At 33.9% G+C, this 17,136-nt stretch overlaps 1 protein-coding gene across 1 annotated transcript; it reads left to right on the forward strand.

Moving 5' to 3' along the window:
• Positions 1-559: 559 nt before the first annotated feature.
• Positions 560-4,121, forward strand: LOC107822122 (universal stress protein PHOS32-like). The gene is made up of 3 exons (XM_016648625.2): positions 560-765; positions 1,953-2,169; positions 3,680-4,121. Exons 1-3 carry the CDS (start codon positions 594-596, stop codon positions 3,765-3,767), a joined length of 477 nt encoding a protein of 158 aa, XP_016504111.1. The 5' UTR covers positions 560-593; the 3' UTR covers positions 3,768-4,121.
• The last annotated feature ends 13,015 nt before the right edge of the window (positions 4,122-17,136 follow it).

The raw sequence follows: 17,136 nt of genomic DNA on the forward strand, positions 1-17,136 counted from the left end.
CGATAGTTTTTGCTCAAACAGTGTATTTGATATTTAGAATTCATTAAATATGTACAAGTATTAAATTTAGCACCCAATCACTAATACTTGAAATCGTCGTTCTAAAATCCAGAACCCATAAGGTTGAAATTCTCGCTCTACTTCTATATATATTACTTAAATCTATACAATATTTGTATCCGAATTTCTCAAAGTGGAGATCCTCTCCATTTCCTTCAGTAATACTGTTAGTGGCGGAGTAAGATTTTCGCAAAGTAGATTCAAAACATAAATAAAAAAAGTAAATACGCGTAGAAATTAAAGGGATCTAACATCTACTATATATACATAAAAAATATTTACCTTGCATATACAATGTAATTTTTGAATAACTTTTCGGCTCATAGATTTTTGACGCGTGCTCCTCTGGTAGGCACCCTTTTACTCCGTTCTTGACCAGGTAATTAATGTCCAAAAACTTGCTGATTAGATCCATTTCTAACGGATCAGAGTTGTAAAAATGAAGCAATATATATAACTAATCCGTCAATAACATTATTATTAATTCAACCAAATTAAAAGACTAACATTTTCATCTTGTTTTGTGTATAGCAATGGCAGAGAAACAAGTGATGATCTTTGCCCTTGATGACAGTGATCATAGCTTCTATGCCCTTGAATGGACTCTCGATCATTTTTTTCCTTCTCCCTCAACTTCCAGTTTTAAACTCATCATTGTTCATGCAAAACCTAATCCAACTTCTGTCATAGGAGTTGTTGGACCAGGTATTACAATTATTTGTATACTATTTTTTTCTAGATCTAAAATATAACTTGATGAGTTCAATCTTCGAGACTTACTAACTGTTTGGTGGTTTTGTGAAGCTTAAAATGTGTATTTTTCAACCAAAAAAAAGTTATTTTTTTAATTTTTTTTCTTATTTTAGTGAATTAAGGCGTTTTGACCAAACTTCAAGGAAAAATATTTGCTTTTGAGTGGTAAAAGAAACTATTTTTGAGAAGCTGAAAAAATAGTTTTTCCCCAAAAATTCTTTTAAAATCTTGGTCAAGCACAAATTGCTGTTCTAATATTAGGAAAAATGCATTTCAAGTTGATTAGCTAAACACAAGCTGTCATTATTTAATAGTACTTTTTGGAAAAATACTTTAACAAAAGTACTTTTCGGTATAAGTAGATTTTGGAAGTTTGACCAAATATGCTTATAATTTGAGCACATTGTATTTTTGAAAATGTAGGTTCAAAAATTTAATGTTTTCTATAATTTTAGTATATATATATCTATATTCCATATCGAAATACTGGATTAATTGAACCAGCGAAAAGCTGGACAACAATGCCTTGGTCACGGGTTCAAACTCATGTGGAAATAACCTTTCTTGTAGAAATGTAACTTAAAATTGCGTACAATAGATCCAATATTATGGTCCGACCTACGGGTGACAAACGGGCGAGTTGAGTCAGATATGAGCGGGTCGAAAACGGGTAATTTAAAAAATGAATAAATTATCCGACCCAACCCGTATTTGAGACGGATAAAAAAGGGTTATCCGGCGGATAATATGGATATCCATATTATTCATGGCTTCTTGAATATGATCACTTTTGGGAGAATTCCTAATCTCCCAAACTTGAGGAACCCCCAGTTTGAGACTTTACAAATGTAAAAGTTAAACACATTAGTTATCTATTTTGTTAACCATTTTAAGTGGATAATATGGTTCTTATCCATATTCGACCCATTTTTAAAAAATTTATTATCCAACCCATTTTTTAATGAATAATATGAGTGGATAACTATTTTCTTTTAACCATTTTGTGTCCGACCCTTCTCTAGACCCGACATATAGCGTGAGCGAACGGGAGCAATATAGCTTTCTTCCATGATTGAATGATGACTTGAGTTGGTTTCTTTCACAAACTGACATGTTTTTGTGAATGTTAATTGTTGCAGGAACAACAGACATGTACACGATGGTAGAAACAGACATAAAAAAGACAGCCCAAAAAATTATTGACAGGGCTAAAGAGTTAAGCAAGAGTAAAGGGGTTGCTAATGTTGCATGTGAAATACTTGAAGGTGATGCTAGGAATGTTATTTGTGATGCTGTTGAAAGGCATCACGCCTCTCTCTTGGTCATGGGCAGCCATGGCTATGGAACTTTCAAAAGGTACTAAAAAGAACATTTACTACTCTCTTTATCCAAAATGTTGTCGAGAGTCTATCGGAAACAATATCTTATCTTACATAAAATAGGGGTAAGGTCTGCATATACCTCTTTCTCATACTCCACTAATGAAATTACACTAGGTATATTGTTGTTGTTTTAAAATAGCCAGATTTACAAGTGGTAATTGAAATAGCCACAGTTTCAAAAGTAATAGAAATTTAGCCACTTTTCATGTAAAGATATATAAATCTGAACGAAAACACTGTTCAAAATCCAGAAAATATTCCAGCATAATATACTGGAGTTCGAATATTTTACATGTGAACTTCCAGCATAACATACTGGAGTTCCAGCATAATATAATGTCCAACATAATATGATGGAAGTTCATACATATGTGCACCAATCTCCAGTATATTATGCTAGAACTTTTCGTGTTGCAGTAAAATAGTGGATATTTTTCAATGACTTTGCAAATGCTGGCTATTTTTCAATTACCAGTCCGAAAACTAGTTAGTCCGTGCTATTTTTACGTTTTTTTTTGTCTGGCCCATAAAAGTATTTTTGAGCCCAAACCAAAAACTAGTTCTAAAGCAGAACTAGACTAGTCGTAAACTAGTTCTAAAAGACTAAAACAATCGAAACCATTTTGCCTCTTCTCCAAAGGCAAGAAACCCTACGTTCCATTAGACCTAAACCCCCAATTAGCTCAAACTCTATCAACTTCTTAGAGTTTAATATATTCTTTTTTTGTTTATTTTTAGGACTCTTGGCTGTAATGTCTACTCTTAAAAAGTTGGTGATAATTCTTATGCAGAGTGCAATATGATATGATTTTATCTTTTTGGTGTTTTTGCGTTGGCAGAAGAAATATTATTTGGAAAGTTCTATTACTATAGATACATGGTTGTGTAAATTGTGACTATTTCACTGTCGGATGCGATTGCAATGGACACTACTAAACATGAGAAAGTAATTAGGAGAATTGAGGAGGGATGGTTGATTAAAGTTTCCATAGAAAGTATCAGTTTTCTAGAACTAAAATTGGAACCATACAACCTATTGACTAACATATCTGAGGTCAATGCTAAAAAAATAAAAAAATAAAAACATGATTATTATTGGTAAAATCGTATTTAGGACTAAAGAAATATTTGGAGCACAAGTTTATCGGAAAAAAGCCCGAAAAACCCGAGAAAAATCGAGATTGAAAAATCCGACTTTTGTTGGTTTGGTTTGGTCTATAGATTTAAAAACCCGATACAATTGGTTTGGTTTGATAATTGCAAAACCCGAACCAACCCGACCTATGTACACCCCTAGTTTATGCTGTCAGTTAATATTAATTAAACTCTAAAAAAGTACCATAATCAATCGTCAAATATTAATTAGACTATAAAAAAGTAGCATAATCAGTCGAGAATTCTATTTCCTTTTTTTTGGGTGATTTTTCTTCCTTTTGCTAGAAATTGTTGGTTGAAATTAATTCTTCAATAATGTTATTATGCAGGGCTGTTTTGGGTAGCGTAAGTGACTACTGCTCTCACCATGCTCATTGTTCTGTCATGATTGTGAAGAAGCCTAAGCCAAACAATTAAACCAACTTTTCTCCCTTCAGGAGCTGATTTTATTGATCTATATAAAATTGAGTTTAGTACTAGCAAGTACTAGCCGGAGGCGTAGATCTCGAATTTAAAGTTTATAAGTTTCTGCCGTAACCTCAAGTTAATATATATACATTAATAATTGATTTTATAGTCAAATATTTATAGCTTTTTAATAGATTTATAAAACATATACAAGATCTGGATAAAAGCTAACTCTTATCTCACGTGGTAGATCCGCCCAGCTAGCTGCTTTAGTTTTTCTTTTTCTTTTTGGCCACTTTTATAGTATTATATAAATGATGTATTCAAAAATTTGGATACTTTGTACAATGGGAGTAAATGACAATGGAATCCTTCACTCAGTATGATTTGTCTGCTGTTATTAGTAAGCTGTTTCCTGTAATTTTTTTCGTCATTAATTGCTAAGACTATGTTACTCAGATCTTTTGCTGGTTTTCTGACTTTCCACTCTCATTCTTTTAAATCTTTGAAAAACTCAAAAATTAGTTTTGGAGTTTTTCAGTTTTTGAGATCTTAAAACGCTGAGTTTGAATATTCTTTAAAAAACTGAAACTTTTTAAAGTTTAGCTCAAACAACAATTTTGCAAAACTTCAAAAAACTGAGTTTGCAAATTCAAATTCTCTCAAAATTTCAAACATGTGTCACCTAATTGTTCGAGCACATATACGCTTTAAAGATCTTTTCAAAGTGACAATATGCTCATAAATTCACTAATTAATTGACTTTTTTTGGATGTGGGTTCATTAAGTATGTAGATATTGTATAATGATAATCCATGGATTAGTTATCATAATGAGGAATCCAGTAACTATATTAATATCTAATCTAAATTAGTCAAAAACGAAATTCGGATATGTGTTGTTCTTAACGTATAATAAGACGACATATTTTTTATTTTTAAAAATATAAAATTGTGCTATGTGCGTTGGAGAATTAGAGAAATTCATACGCGATCAAATCAAAACAAATCTATTTGACAAAAAGATGGAGACATAACCATTACTTCGCATGATCATTTTATCACTTTTTACTTATTAAACACAATAACAATAACTTTGTACTACGCATGTTCGTGTATATTAATACTAAGCAAATAGATAAATATGCTTAGCTCATAAATTCATTAATTGATTTTTTTGGATGTGGAATACTTAACATTTATCTAGAAATCGTATTATGATAATTTATGGTTTTCCGTGATGAGAAAATTCAATAATTATATCTAAATTAGTCAAAAACAAAATTCAAATTTGTTGTTCTTAACATATCATAAGACTAAGCATTTTTAAAAATATAAAATTGTTTTATACGCATTGAGAGTTAGACAGACTTATATGCAATCGTATCTTTAAAAAAATGTATATGAAGAAAAGAAGGAGACATAAACATTATTTTCCATGATTATTTTTTCATATTTTTACTTAATTAAACACAATAACAATAACGTTTACTACGTATGTATACTAATACTAATCAAATAGATTCCATAGCTCATTAATTCATTAATTGACTTTTTTGGGATGTGGAATAATCTAAGCTTTTTCATAATAATAAATTCAATATACTCTATGTAAATCAGTCAAAAAACAAATTTTGAATAAGTTGTTCTTAACGTACCATAAGACGGCATATTTTTTACTTTTAAAATATAAAGCCGCTTAAATACGTTGGAGAGTTGCACAAACTCGCAAGTATCATAAAATAAATGTATTGACGAAAAGAGGAAGACAGAAATATTACTTCCCATGATTATTTTACCACATTTTTACTTGATTAAACACAATAACGATAACTAATTGTAATGTGTGTTAATCCTAATCAAATAGATAAATATTCCTTAATAAATTAGACTAATTATTGTTCATTTAAGTCAACAAATAGATACTTTCATGAATTTATCACTATCTCATTAAAACAACAAAACAGATATGATTCTCTGCATGAAATATGATTTATAACCAATTTGAAGTGTGAACAGGTTTTATTCAAATTTTTAGTTGTTGAAAAAAAAATGAATCTTATTTAGTACAGATCATGTTTTCATTTCTGTTTATCTTACCGTTTAGAAAACCAACTTTTCATAATAAAAGATTCTAATACAAGATTGAAATTCTAGAGTTCAATTATTTTTAATAATTACTGTTTAATATTTTTCCTTATATATACATATGTTGTGATTAGTATTTCCTCACTACTCAGTACTTCTCTTCTTTGCACTTTCTTAAGTTATTTTTGTTGTTAATTTCTAGCTATGGCTAGCTCTTCCATTTCTTTCCCAAACGATATCAATAACGCTCCTCTTTGCTCCATTTGTTTGGAAGCTGTTCTTGATAACATCGGAAGATCCATTACAAAGCTTCACTGTGGACATTTTTTCCATACGGGTATGTAACGCATGTCTAAAAAGTTTGCGATCTCTAACAAAAAAGTATTTTTAAAAAAAAAGATTATTCATGCATTTTATTTATATATATATATATATAGAGAGAGAGATATATATACACGTGTTTGCGTGTATGTCGAGGGTTTTGTTGTTTCTTCGCTTGAATTTTTACATAGGATTTTGTTTTTCTTTGACCTCAGTCCTACGATTGGGTTGTTTTAGAGTATGTTGGTAAAAAAAAGAAGTAAAAACTTAAAAAATAAAAAGACCAGGGAAGAAACAACAAAGGATAATACACGAAATGTTAATTTAACAACAAAAAAAGGAGGAGAAATCTTGAAAAAAGAAATTTAAGGACTATTCGAGTCTGCTCGAAATAATGAATAGCACACAAACATACGAGTTCATATACGATAATTGTAACAATGAAAAATTAGATGAAGATAGAAAGGAAAAAAAAAAGCTTAAAGTGAACACATCAGTGAAATTAGGTAATTAAGGATTGACCTCAACCAATCATACATCTCGAGTGTAACCGTTAGGGACTGTTAAATAATGCGACCTTCTCATTTAAAATTTTAAGTTATTAGAGAAAGCACATGTTTATCTTTTTAATTATGTCTTCACTATCAATCATTCTTATGAAAACCTTTTTTTTGTATATTTGTTATGCAGACTGTATAGGGTCCGAATTCAATGCTAGGGGCACAATGCAATGCCCAAATTGCAGAACAGTCGAAGATGGCAACTGGCTATTATTCGGAGATTCTGAAGATGAAGAATCTGAAGAACAACAAAACAATGAAATCGAAGTGAGCGATAGCGATGATGACGACGATGAAGACGACGAGGTAATATAAGAGCAACATTTTGTTTTTTTGGTGCAAAAGTTAGCTATTATTAGTTAATAAGAGTCAGGCCTTATTAACCACAAAAAAAAAAAAAAAAAAAAAAATTCGATCGAAGCAATCATCTAAAACAATTTACTATGTGAAATTTTCATTAGCCATTATCGCCTGAAGACCAGTTAGACTTTCTTGTTTGGATGGAAGAGTCTGATAATAATCGAGGTCCTACAATTACGAGGTAATACTTACCACCTTTTTCTCTTCCTAATTATCTTTATCAACCTAGGTTAATTTTTTTAACTTAGAGTTTTTATAAGAATATAAGAATATAATGTATTTTTAATAACTTAATTAATTTGTGGTGTATTGTTGTTTACAAGGCAAGAGAATCTTGATCCATCAGGTCAAACATTTCTAATTCAAGGCAGTACTCTCCATTTCGAGAATGATGGCCGCACCACGTTTTCTTCTACTAGTGTTGTGAATAACATTGGTAGTGTTGGGTCAGTTTCAATGAGCTATGAGCCACTGCCACCACCACCACCTACGTATGAGCAGACTCGTTGTAATCCATTACCATCTTTGGAGCTCACCCTAGCTATCAGTACTTCAGTTGACGTGGAGCATCAACTGCCGTGCTGCTGTTATAGATGTCGTCCGTCTACAAGCAGAACGTGTTAAATAGTCATGAAATGTGACATTTGGGGATGATTATTCTATCTATATTTGGAATATTATTGGATAAACTGTTCGGTTTTTGGCCTTTGAAACTTGTAATCTTCAAAGTCAGTGCGCATACTCTCCGATCACCTCATCTTGAGTTCTTGAATCAGTGCTCATTGAATAAAATAAGTTTGCTATACTTAGAAGTCGAGAAAATAGCTAGGTATATACTTAGAAGTGAACCAATTCTTCATTTTCCTTTTTTTTTTTTTTTAAATTCTGAAGTTAATATTTAGCAAGATAAAAAGAGAGGCAAAAGCTTACGTTGTCGCAAAGTAAAACAAAAAAGAAAAACAAAAAGGGGAACCTCCGTAAAAATCACCAGCGAGAACCTTAATGTTCGCGAACACAAGGTATAAAGTAGCATGTTAACTTTGATAAATTGTAAATGTTTCTCCCCATTTCTGTTTCACCTTTAACTGAAAAAGGAGTATATTTAAAGAAAGAAAATTTGACGTTAGAAGAGTTCGAATAGGTGTCTGGATGTTTTAAGGTTACTAGTTGCATGGGATACATTTTTTGAGAGGGGCATGAACTAGTTCGTTTTGTACAGCTACTCGATAATTAATAAAACTTCTTTAATTGCCAAAAAGAGAGAGTTAGAATACACATACACTTAACACGATAATGACCTAGTATATGGTTTTCGTAATGAGAAGTTCAACATTTAAATTAACCCTATCTAAATTAGGAAAAACCAAGTTTGGATATGTTTCTGTTTTCAGGTACTATAAGACGGCATCTTCTTTTCAAATGTGAATTTTTTTTATATTCAAACCTTATAGGTGGCGCTATATATTTACTTAAGAAATGTTAAAGCGTAACCCTTGTCTCCAAAGTAGTAGTTGTATATTATTTTTATCTCTTCTAGATAATAGCCCATTAAAACTACATGCGAAGGAAGATTCATTTACTCTTAATTAGAAGTCTTGAATTCGAGCTCTGAAATAAAATAATTCTTGAATGCATGGAGTACTTCCCCCTTAGATGATACTGTTGAGGTTTTTTGTTATTTAAGATGAAATAGTCTTAAAATGAGGGTGAATGGGAAATGGAGGGAAAATGAAATTTTTGAGTAAAATTTTAAGTTTCTCCCTCTTGACAATGAGACATTGTCCCATATTGGAAGAGGAAAAGATTTTTGGTGGGTATATATATAATTGCTCTTCTTGTAGCTCTTAACTGCTGAAAGGACAAGCCGTGGAAATTCAACAATAATGGGAGCAAATATTGTTGAAGATAACAAAAAGAGGAATAAGGCTTCTGTTCCGAAATACAACCCAAGCAAGAAGCGGTTCAGTAGAAACTGATACAATTGTGGAAAAATCGGACACAAATCTACGGAGTGTCGTGCTCCGAAGAAAGACAAGAAAATGGGTCAAGCAAACATGGTAGTAAAGCATGATGATGTTGATAACTTGTGTGCCATGCTTTCTGAATGTAACTTGGTGGGAAATCCTAAACAGTGGTGGTTTGATTCTGGAGCCACTCGCCATGTTTGTGTAGTTAGAGAAGCTTTTGCTACTTATGCTCCTGCTGGACCCGGAGAGACAGTTTATATGGGAAATGATTCAACAGCAAAAGTTGAAGGATATGGGAAGATATTTCTGAAAATGACTTCTGGCAAGGTCATGACTTTGAATAATGTCCTTCATGTTCCCGAAATGAGAAAGAATTTAGTCTCTACTGGACTTCTTGTTAAGCACGATTTTAAGTGCGTTTTTGTGTCCGACAAGGTTGTCATAAGTAAGAATGAAATATTTGTAGGAAAAGATTACCTCACCGAGGGCCTTTTCAATCTGAATGTAATGGTTGTGGAAAACAATAATAATATTTCAGCTTCTTCTTACTTACTTGAGTCAAATGATTTATGGCATGTACGTTTGGGTCATGTCAATTATAAAACCTTGCGGAAAATGATTAACTTGGAAGTACTGCCTAAGTTTGAATGCGAAAAAATCAAAATGTCAAACATGTGTGGAATCTAAGTATGTTAAACATCCTTATAAGTTAGTTGAAAGGAATTCAAATCCTTTAGACTTAATTCACACAGATATTTGTGACATGAAGTCAATACCATCTCGCGGTGGAAAGAAGTATTTCATAACTTTTATTGACGATGGTACTCGATATTGCTATGTTTACTTACTGAATAGTAAAGATGAAGCAATAGACGCATTCAGGCAATACAAAAATGAAGTTGAAACGCAACTTAACAAGAAAGTAAAAATGATAAGGAGTGATAGGGGTGGTGAATATGAATCTACTTTTGAAGAAATATTTTTAGAATATGGAATTATTCATCAAACAACAGCCCCTTACACGCCCCAATCTAATGAGATTGCGGAAAGAAAGAATCGCACATTAAAGGAGATGATGAATGCGTTGTTGATAAGTTCTGGTTTGCCACAGAACTTGTGGGGGAAGCCATTCTTACGGCTAATCGAATATTAAATCGAGTGCCCCATAGCAAAACGACAATCCATTCCATATGAAAAATGGAAAGGAAGGAAGCCCAACTTGAATTATTTTAAAGTGTGGGGGTGTTTGGCAAAAGTGCAAGTTCCTAAACCCAAAAGGGTAAAGATAGGACCGAAAACCGTTGATTGTATTTTCATAGGATATGCGACAAATAGTAAAGCATATCGATTTCTGGTTCATAAATCAGAAAATCCCGACATTCATAATAATACGGTTATAGAATCAGATAATGCTGAGTTCTTTAAAAATATATATATCCGTATAAAAAGGAATGTGAGTCGTTTGGTGAAGGATCTAAACGACCTCGGGAAGAAACAAAAGAAAGTACATGTAATCAGGAGGATCCAAGACGTAGTAAACGTCAAAGAACGTCTACTTCATTTGGACCAGATTTTGTAACTTTCTTATTGGAGAATGAGCCTCAAACATTTAAAGAAGCTATGACTTCTTCGGAATCATTGTTTTAAAAAGAGGCAGTCAATAGTGAAATATAATCCATATTGAACAACCATACATGGGAATTGGTTGATCTTCCTTCTGAAAATAAACCTTTGGGTTCTAAATGGATTTTTAAGAGAAAAATAAAAAATAATGGCACTATTGATAAATTCAAGGCAAGACTCGTAGTCAAAGGGTATAGACAACGAGAAGGTCTAGACTACTTTGATACCTACTCTCCAGTTACAAGAATTACGTCCATACAGATGTTAGTAACATTAGCTGCAGTGTATGGTCTTGAAAATCATCAAATAGATGTTAAGACGGCCTTCTTAAATGGAGAGTTGGAGGAAGAAATTTACATGGAACAACCTAAAGGGTTTGTGGTTCTAGGTAAAGAAAAGAAGGTATGTAGACTTGTTAAGTCTCTTTACGGACTAAAACAAGCACCCAAACAATGGCATGCGAAATTTGACCAAATAATATTGTCAAATGGTTTTAAGATAAATGAATGTGATAAATGTGTGTACATTAAAAATGTTCCAAATCACATAGTCATTTTTTGCCTATATGTGGATGATATGCTGATAATGAGTAATGACATTGCCAACATAAATGCTACTAAGCGTATGCTCAATAGCAAGTTTGATATGAAAGACTTGGGAGTTGCTGATTTAATTCTGGGAATTAAGATCCATAAGACTCCTCAAGGTCTGGCATTGTCACAATCTCATTATATTAAGACAGTACTTGAAAAATTCAAGCACTTGGGCTTTAAAGTTGCAAAGACTCCAATTGACGTGAATCTTGCATTAGCAAAGAATAAAGGCCAAAGCATATCACAATTGGATTATGCTCGTATGTTGGGATGCTTAATGTATATCATGAATTGTACACGACCAGATATAGCTTGTGCTATAAGTAAACTGAGTCGATATACGAGCAATCCAGGCCAATCTCATTGGATGGCAATGAAACGAGTTTTGGGATATTTAGAACATACCCAGAACTTTGACTTGCACTACAGTAAATTCTCTACGGTGATTGAGGGATACTGTGATGCAAATTGGATCACCGGTTCAACTGATTCTAAGTCCACGAGTGGATATGTATTCACTATTGGTGAAGGAGCGGTATCTTGGAAGTCGTCCAAACAAACATGTAATGCCCGCTCTACAATGGAGGCTGAATTCATAGCCTTAGATAAAGCCGGTGAAGAAGCTGAATGGCTCCGGAATTTCTTGGAAGACATTCCATTTTGGCCCAAACCGCTGGCACCAATATGCATACATTGTGATAGCCAAGCGGCAATTGGAAGGGCTGGGAGCGTTATGTATAACGGTAAATCTCGTCATATACGACGAACACATAAAACCGTTAGGCAATTACTCTCTAGAAGAATTATCACGATTGACTATGTAAAGTCAAGTGATAATGTGTCGGATCCACTTACAAAAGGCCTAACTAGAGAGGTAGTTGAGAAATCATCAAGGGGAATGGGGCTATGGCCGAGAACAAGTCATTGTGGCGGTAACTCTACCTAGAAGACCGGAGATCCCAAGATCTAGGTTCAAGGAGATCAAACAAAGTCATTAATGACGGTTCAACATTATCAAATAAAATTTTAGTCCGTTCTCGTGATGAGACAATGTTCAGTACCAAGGATAAAGCATTAAGGCTTTTTAATGATTTCTAAATTTGATACGGGGTATATCAAATAGTGTATCTACAGGATGACAAGTTTAGGAATCACCTATGTAAGTGTGAAGTGTTAGCCGCTTCAAGGAGAACTTTGTAAGGCTAGTTCTCTACGCACTTATGAAACCAGGCGGTGTTCATGGCTGAAACGAATACAACAATGAGAACCAAAGACGGTTAAGGGTTGATTGTGTGACTTATGGTTGTCTAGGTATATACCAAAGATCGACGGTTCAAAGATATCAAATCTACCGATTGACCGAGTATATCCGACATAAGTTCACTACGGAAAGTTCAAAGGAAAACCTACTTATCCAGATACGATTAATCCTTACTTGAAAATCACACAGTTTTTCCATGTATACTTCCGTGATAGCCATTCCCCATTCATGTGGGGGATTGTTGAGGTTTTTTGTTATTTAAGATAAAATAGTCTTAAAATGAGGGTGAATGGGAAATGGAGGGAAAATAAAATTTTTGAGTAAAATTTTAAGTGTCCCCCTCTTAACAATGAGACATTGTCCCATATTGAAAGAGGAAAAGATTTTTGGTGGGTATATATATAATTGCTCTTCTTGTAACTCTTAAATAGTTAAGAAGAAAGCAAGTCTCGCGCCGTCGTCGTCGTCGCTCGCTCGGCTTCGGCTTCGGCTTCGGCTTCAGGTTAGGGTTCGGGTTCGGGTTCGGGTTCGGATTCGGATTCGGATTCGGATTTGGTCAAATGATTGATTAATTTTTTGGACCAAATTTATTTATTAATAGTAAATATTAACGTAAGATTATCCGCATTTGTAACGGATATGTTCTAATCCGTGTATTGGCCATCAGCTGCAATAGCAGCCGCCTAATGCTCTTCCCACCATGGCCAAGTGCTTGCTCCACAAACAAGTTAGTGCATGCTCCACCTTGGAGGGTGGAGGGTCGTTCATCTTCCTTGATGACTACTATAAATATGTGCAGCAGCTGTTGAAGAAAGATATACAAACCAAACTGAAAACGCTCAACTTTGGCTATACATTGCACTCTTTCCTCTCAGCATTTCCATACGATTTTCCGAATTTCTACTCCTTTGTTCTGCATTGTTTTAACTTCAAACAAAGCAACTGTAAGTGTGATTTGCTACCGAACTTTGTGTTCGCTGAAACACTGGGGTTTGAAGTACCGCTACACTAGTGTGTGATTCGTTCTATCCTGGGAGGAAATAATCCATAACCTTGGGTACTTGGAGGGGAATAAATTCCTTAAGGAAACACTGTGAATTCAGTGGGCTCGAATTAATTACTGTTTCATTACGATAACTTATATTTTCCAGAATTATTATTTACAAATACAACAATATTGGCGGGACTAACAGATACCTATATGGCACAAATCTGGAGTAATCTGGAGTATTCGGATGATTAAACAAAAAAATGACGTATAATACTAAGTACATATATTAAAAAAACAACTTATTCTACGTACATATATTCGTATACGAGATATTTTGATTTTATAACACTACGCAGCTAAAGTAATTATTGTTCAACACAACAAAAGCCCTTCACACAAACACACACGCAGAGATTTCATGATTCAATTCATCAGTATTTTGGTTTTATAACTTTATGCGACGGAAAGTGTTCTGCATGATAAATGAATCAGAACTATAATTATGTAAGCCATTTTTACCATAAATTAAATATTAGTATATTTTTACCTTCTCAGCACGATGAGACCACCATATAAATTTTTACACAATTCAAATATAAGTCATGTTCTCATTTAGTCAAAGTACAAGATCTAACGCAAGATTATTATCTTGGAAGGTTAATTAATTTTTTTGCCTTTTGGGATTACTAGTGATAACATCCTTGGTAAGACAAATAATCTCTGAAAAATCAATATATTACCACAATCTAGACCAACACATTTATTCTGTTCTTAGTCCTTATATGCATTTTTAACTTGCAAAAATACCCCTTCTTCATATCTTCATTTTGATTTATAGTATTTTATTTAACTTGCAAAAATACCCCTTATTTTAATTCATATTGACTAAATGATTACATATGCAGATAAATATGTCAAACCATATAATTAATTAAATTATATTCAAATTCAATTACGATAAGACTTAAACAAGCCCTAATAGGTTTACGTATATGAAAAAAAACAGAAATAGTTAGATTTACAACTGCTAATTGAAAAATAGGCATAATTTCAAAAGTAATCGAAATTTAGCCACTTTTTGATGTAAAGATAAAATTTAAACAAAAAACACCCTTAAAAATCCGTAAAAATTCCAGCATAATATACTGGAGTTCGAATTTTTTACATATGAGATTCCAACATAATATGTTAGAGTTTCATAATGTATTTGAGTTCCACCATAATATGCTTGAAGTTTATACGGAGGAGCTCCAAAATCTAGTATATTATGCTGGAACTTTCCGTGTTTCAACTAAAATAGTGACTATTTTTCAATAATTTTACAAATGCTGGCTATTTATAATTACGAATTTGAAAATTGGCTAGCACATACTATTTTCATATGTATATAAGCATTTAAATTATTGGGCCCGTGCAACGCCGATCTAGTAATTATGAGAAGAAGAAGTAAGCTTTAAGTATTTAATATCAAGAATTTCTGATTGCATGTTCCCCGTGACTTTGATTGGGAGTCTAATCTATGTCGTACAAGCTCTCCAAAAATGGTGTTGTACTCGCATCAAATCTTGTAAAAATACACTATTTTAAAAAGATTCAGCATGCACCTGGAGACATTTTTAAGAGTCCGAACAACATATAGCATATGATATCAAGCATGTATTTAAGGAAGGTAACCAGGTTGCTGATAGTATGGCAAGAAAAAAGTTTAAGGGAAAATGATGAATATATGATATTTTTGTTTTTCGAAATCTTACCCCCTTTTGTTTCTTTGGAAAGGGATATTTTTTCAGTATCCCTAGTTGTAATTGTTGCAATATGATGCAATAATATATAGTATAGAATTTAAGTAGTTCTTTACTCACATGGCCTAAGAGCTTTGATGCTTCTTCTTGGTGAAAGAATCCAGTTTTTCTTGTTCCACTAATGATCTCGAGTATAACTGCATACGGTCGAAATCGAACTCGTGGTGCATCCTAGCCCCCGACATAGTAAGCCAGGCTCGAGACATGACAATAAAGGATTGAAAATCGACCCCAAGTCCCACCGGGCTAGAACCCGGGGCAGAATGCCTGTCTTCGAGAATATTGATACCGTGATCCCAGAATCGATCCTAGCCTCGAACGAGCTCGAAGAAACATTGTTAGCATAGCAAACCGAAGACCAAAATATTCGTGACCGGTCGGATATTACGGCGGTAATCTCGGCACGTATCAATAAGGAATCGACAATCACTAAATCAAGAGATTTTTTTACCTTTTATAGAATTGTACCTAAAGTAGGACTCCTCTACTATATAAAGAGGATCTGATAATTCATAAAACACATGGTAACGCACATTCAAAAGCAATACATTATTATTTTTCTCTTTAAGCTCTTATTCTTCTGTATCCTGATACCGATCGAAGTACATTTGGTTTGAGGGTGACTGACCTTCCAAGACTGAAATTGTCCAATTTGTGGTTTGAATTTATTTTGCCATCGTTTATTTCAATTGCAACTTAATTTATTATTTTGTGTCAAGTTAATCTGCATATTCTTAAAACCACTTACAAATTCAATTGTTATCCGATTTTGAGGGTAAACAGTTTGGCGCCCACCGTGGGGCTAAGGATAATAGTGGTTATTTGATACAAATTTTTATAACACATACTACTTTACACTTATTCTTTAAAGTGTCTCTAATTTCAGGTTAAAAGCTTAAAATGTCAAACTCTCAGTCGACACCCTTACATGTTGACAATGAGTCTGACTATCATGATGAAAATTACAACATAGTGCCTAGTGGCGAGATACCACCCGTTGATCCCATTGGAATTCTGGTCGCTGACCCGATTGACGCCAACTCGCATGTGGCCATCAACGCAAATTTTCCTACCGACCCCCGAGAATAGCGTCGGTGGCAAATCCCGATTAGCATCCTGAAATACACAAGACGTTGGAGGGGATGAGATCAATTTACGGGTGATTTTTGAAATGTTGCAGGCTCAGCAGGTGGAGATAGCCCAGTTACAAAGCCGCGAGCCGAGCAGGGTTGAGCCCGAGCCATCCCGGAAAGTCACCCACAGAAATGAACCAGTCGCAGAGAGGCCAAATAAAAGTGGATCAGGGACTAACCCCAAGATCATGAAGATGCTCGAGGAACTGACAAAACAGGTAGAATCAGGGGAGAAAAAAATCGAAGCTAATGATAAAAAGGTGGAAACCTACAATTCCAAGGTCGACCAAATCCCAGGAGCACCGCTGATATTGAAAGGCTTGGATTCCAAGAAGTTCGTTCAAAAACCTTTTCCTCCGAGTGCAGCTCCAAAGCCGATCCCTAAGAAGTTTCGCATGCCCGAGATTCCTAAGTACAACGAAACGACCGACCCAAATGAGCATGTGACCTCCTACACATGTGCCATCAAAGGGAACGACTTGGAGGATGATGAGATCGAGTCTGTCTTATTGGAAAAGTTCGGGGAGACCCTGTCAAAAAGAGCTATGATATAGTATCATAATTTAACTCCTAATTCTATTGACTCATTTGCTATGCTTACAGATTCCTTCGTAAAAGAATACGCCGAGGCCATTAAGGTTGAGACCAGGAAGTCAGACCTTTTCAAAGTAAAACAGAAG

The sequence above is a fragment of the Nicotiana tabacum genome, chromosome 13 (assembly GCF_000715075.1).
Source record: "Nicotiana tabacum cultivar K326 chromosome 13, ASM71507v2, whole genome shotgun sequence".
NCBI classification, from domain to species: domain Eukaryota; kingdom Viridiplantae; phylum Streptophyta; class Magnoliopsida; order Solanales; family Solanaceae; genus Nicotiana; species Nicotiana tabacum.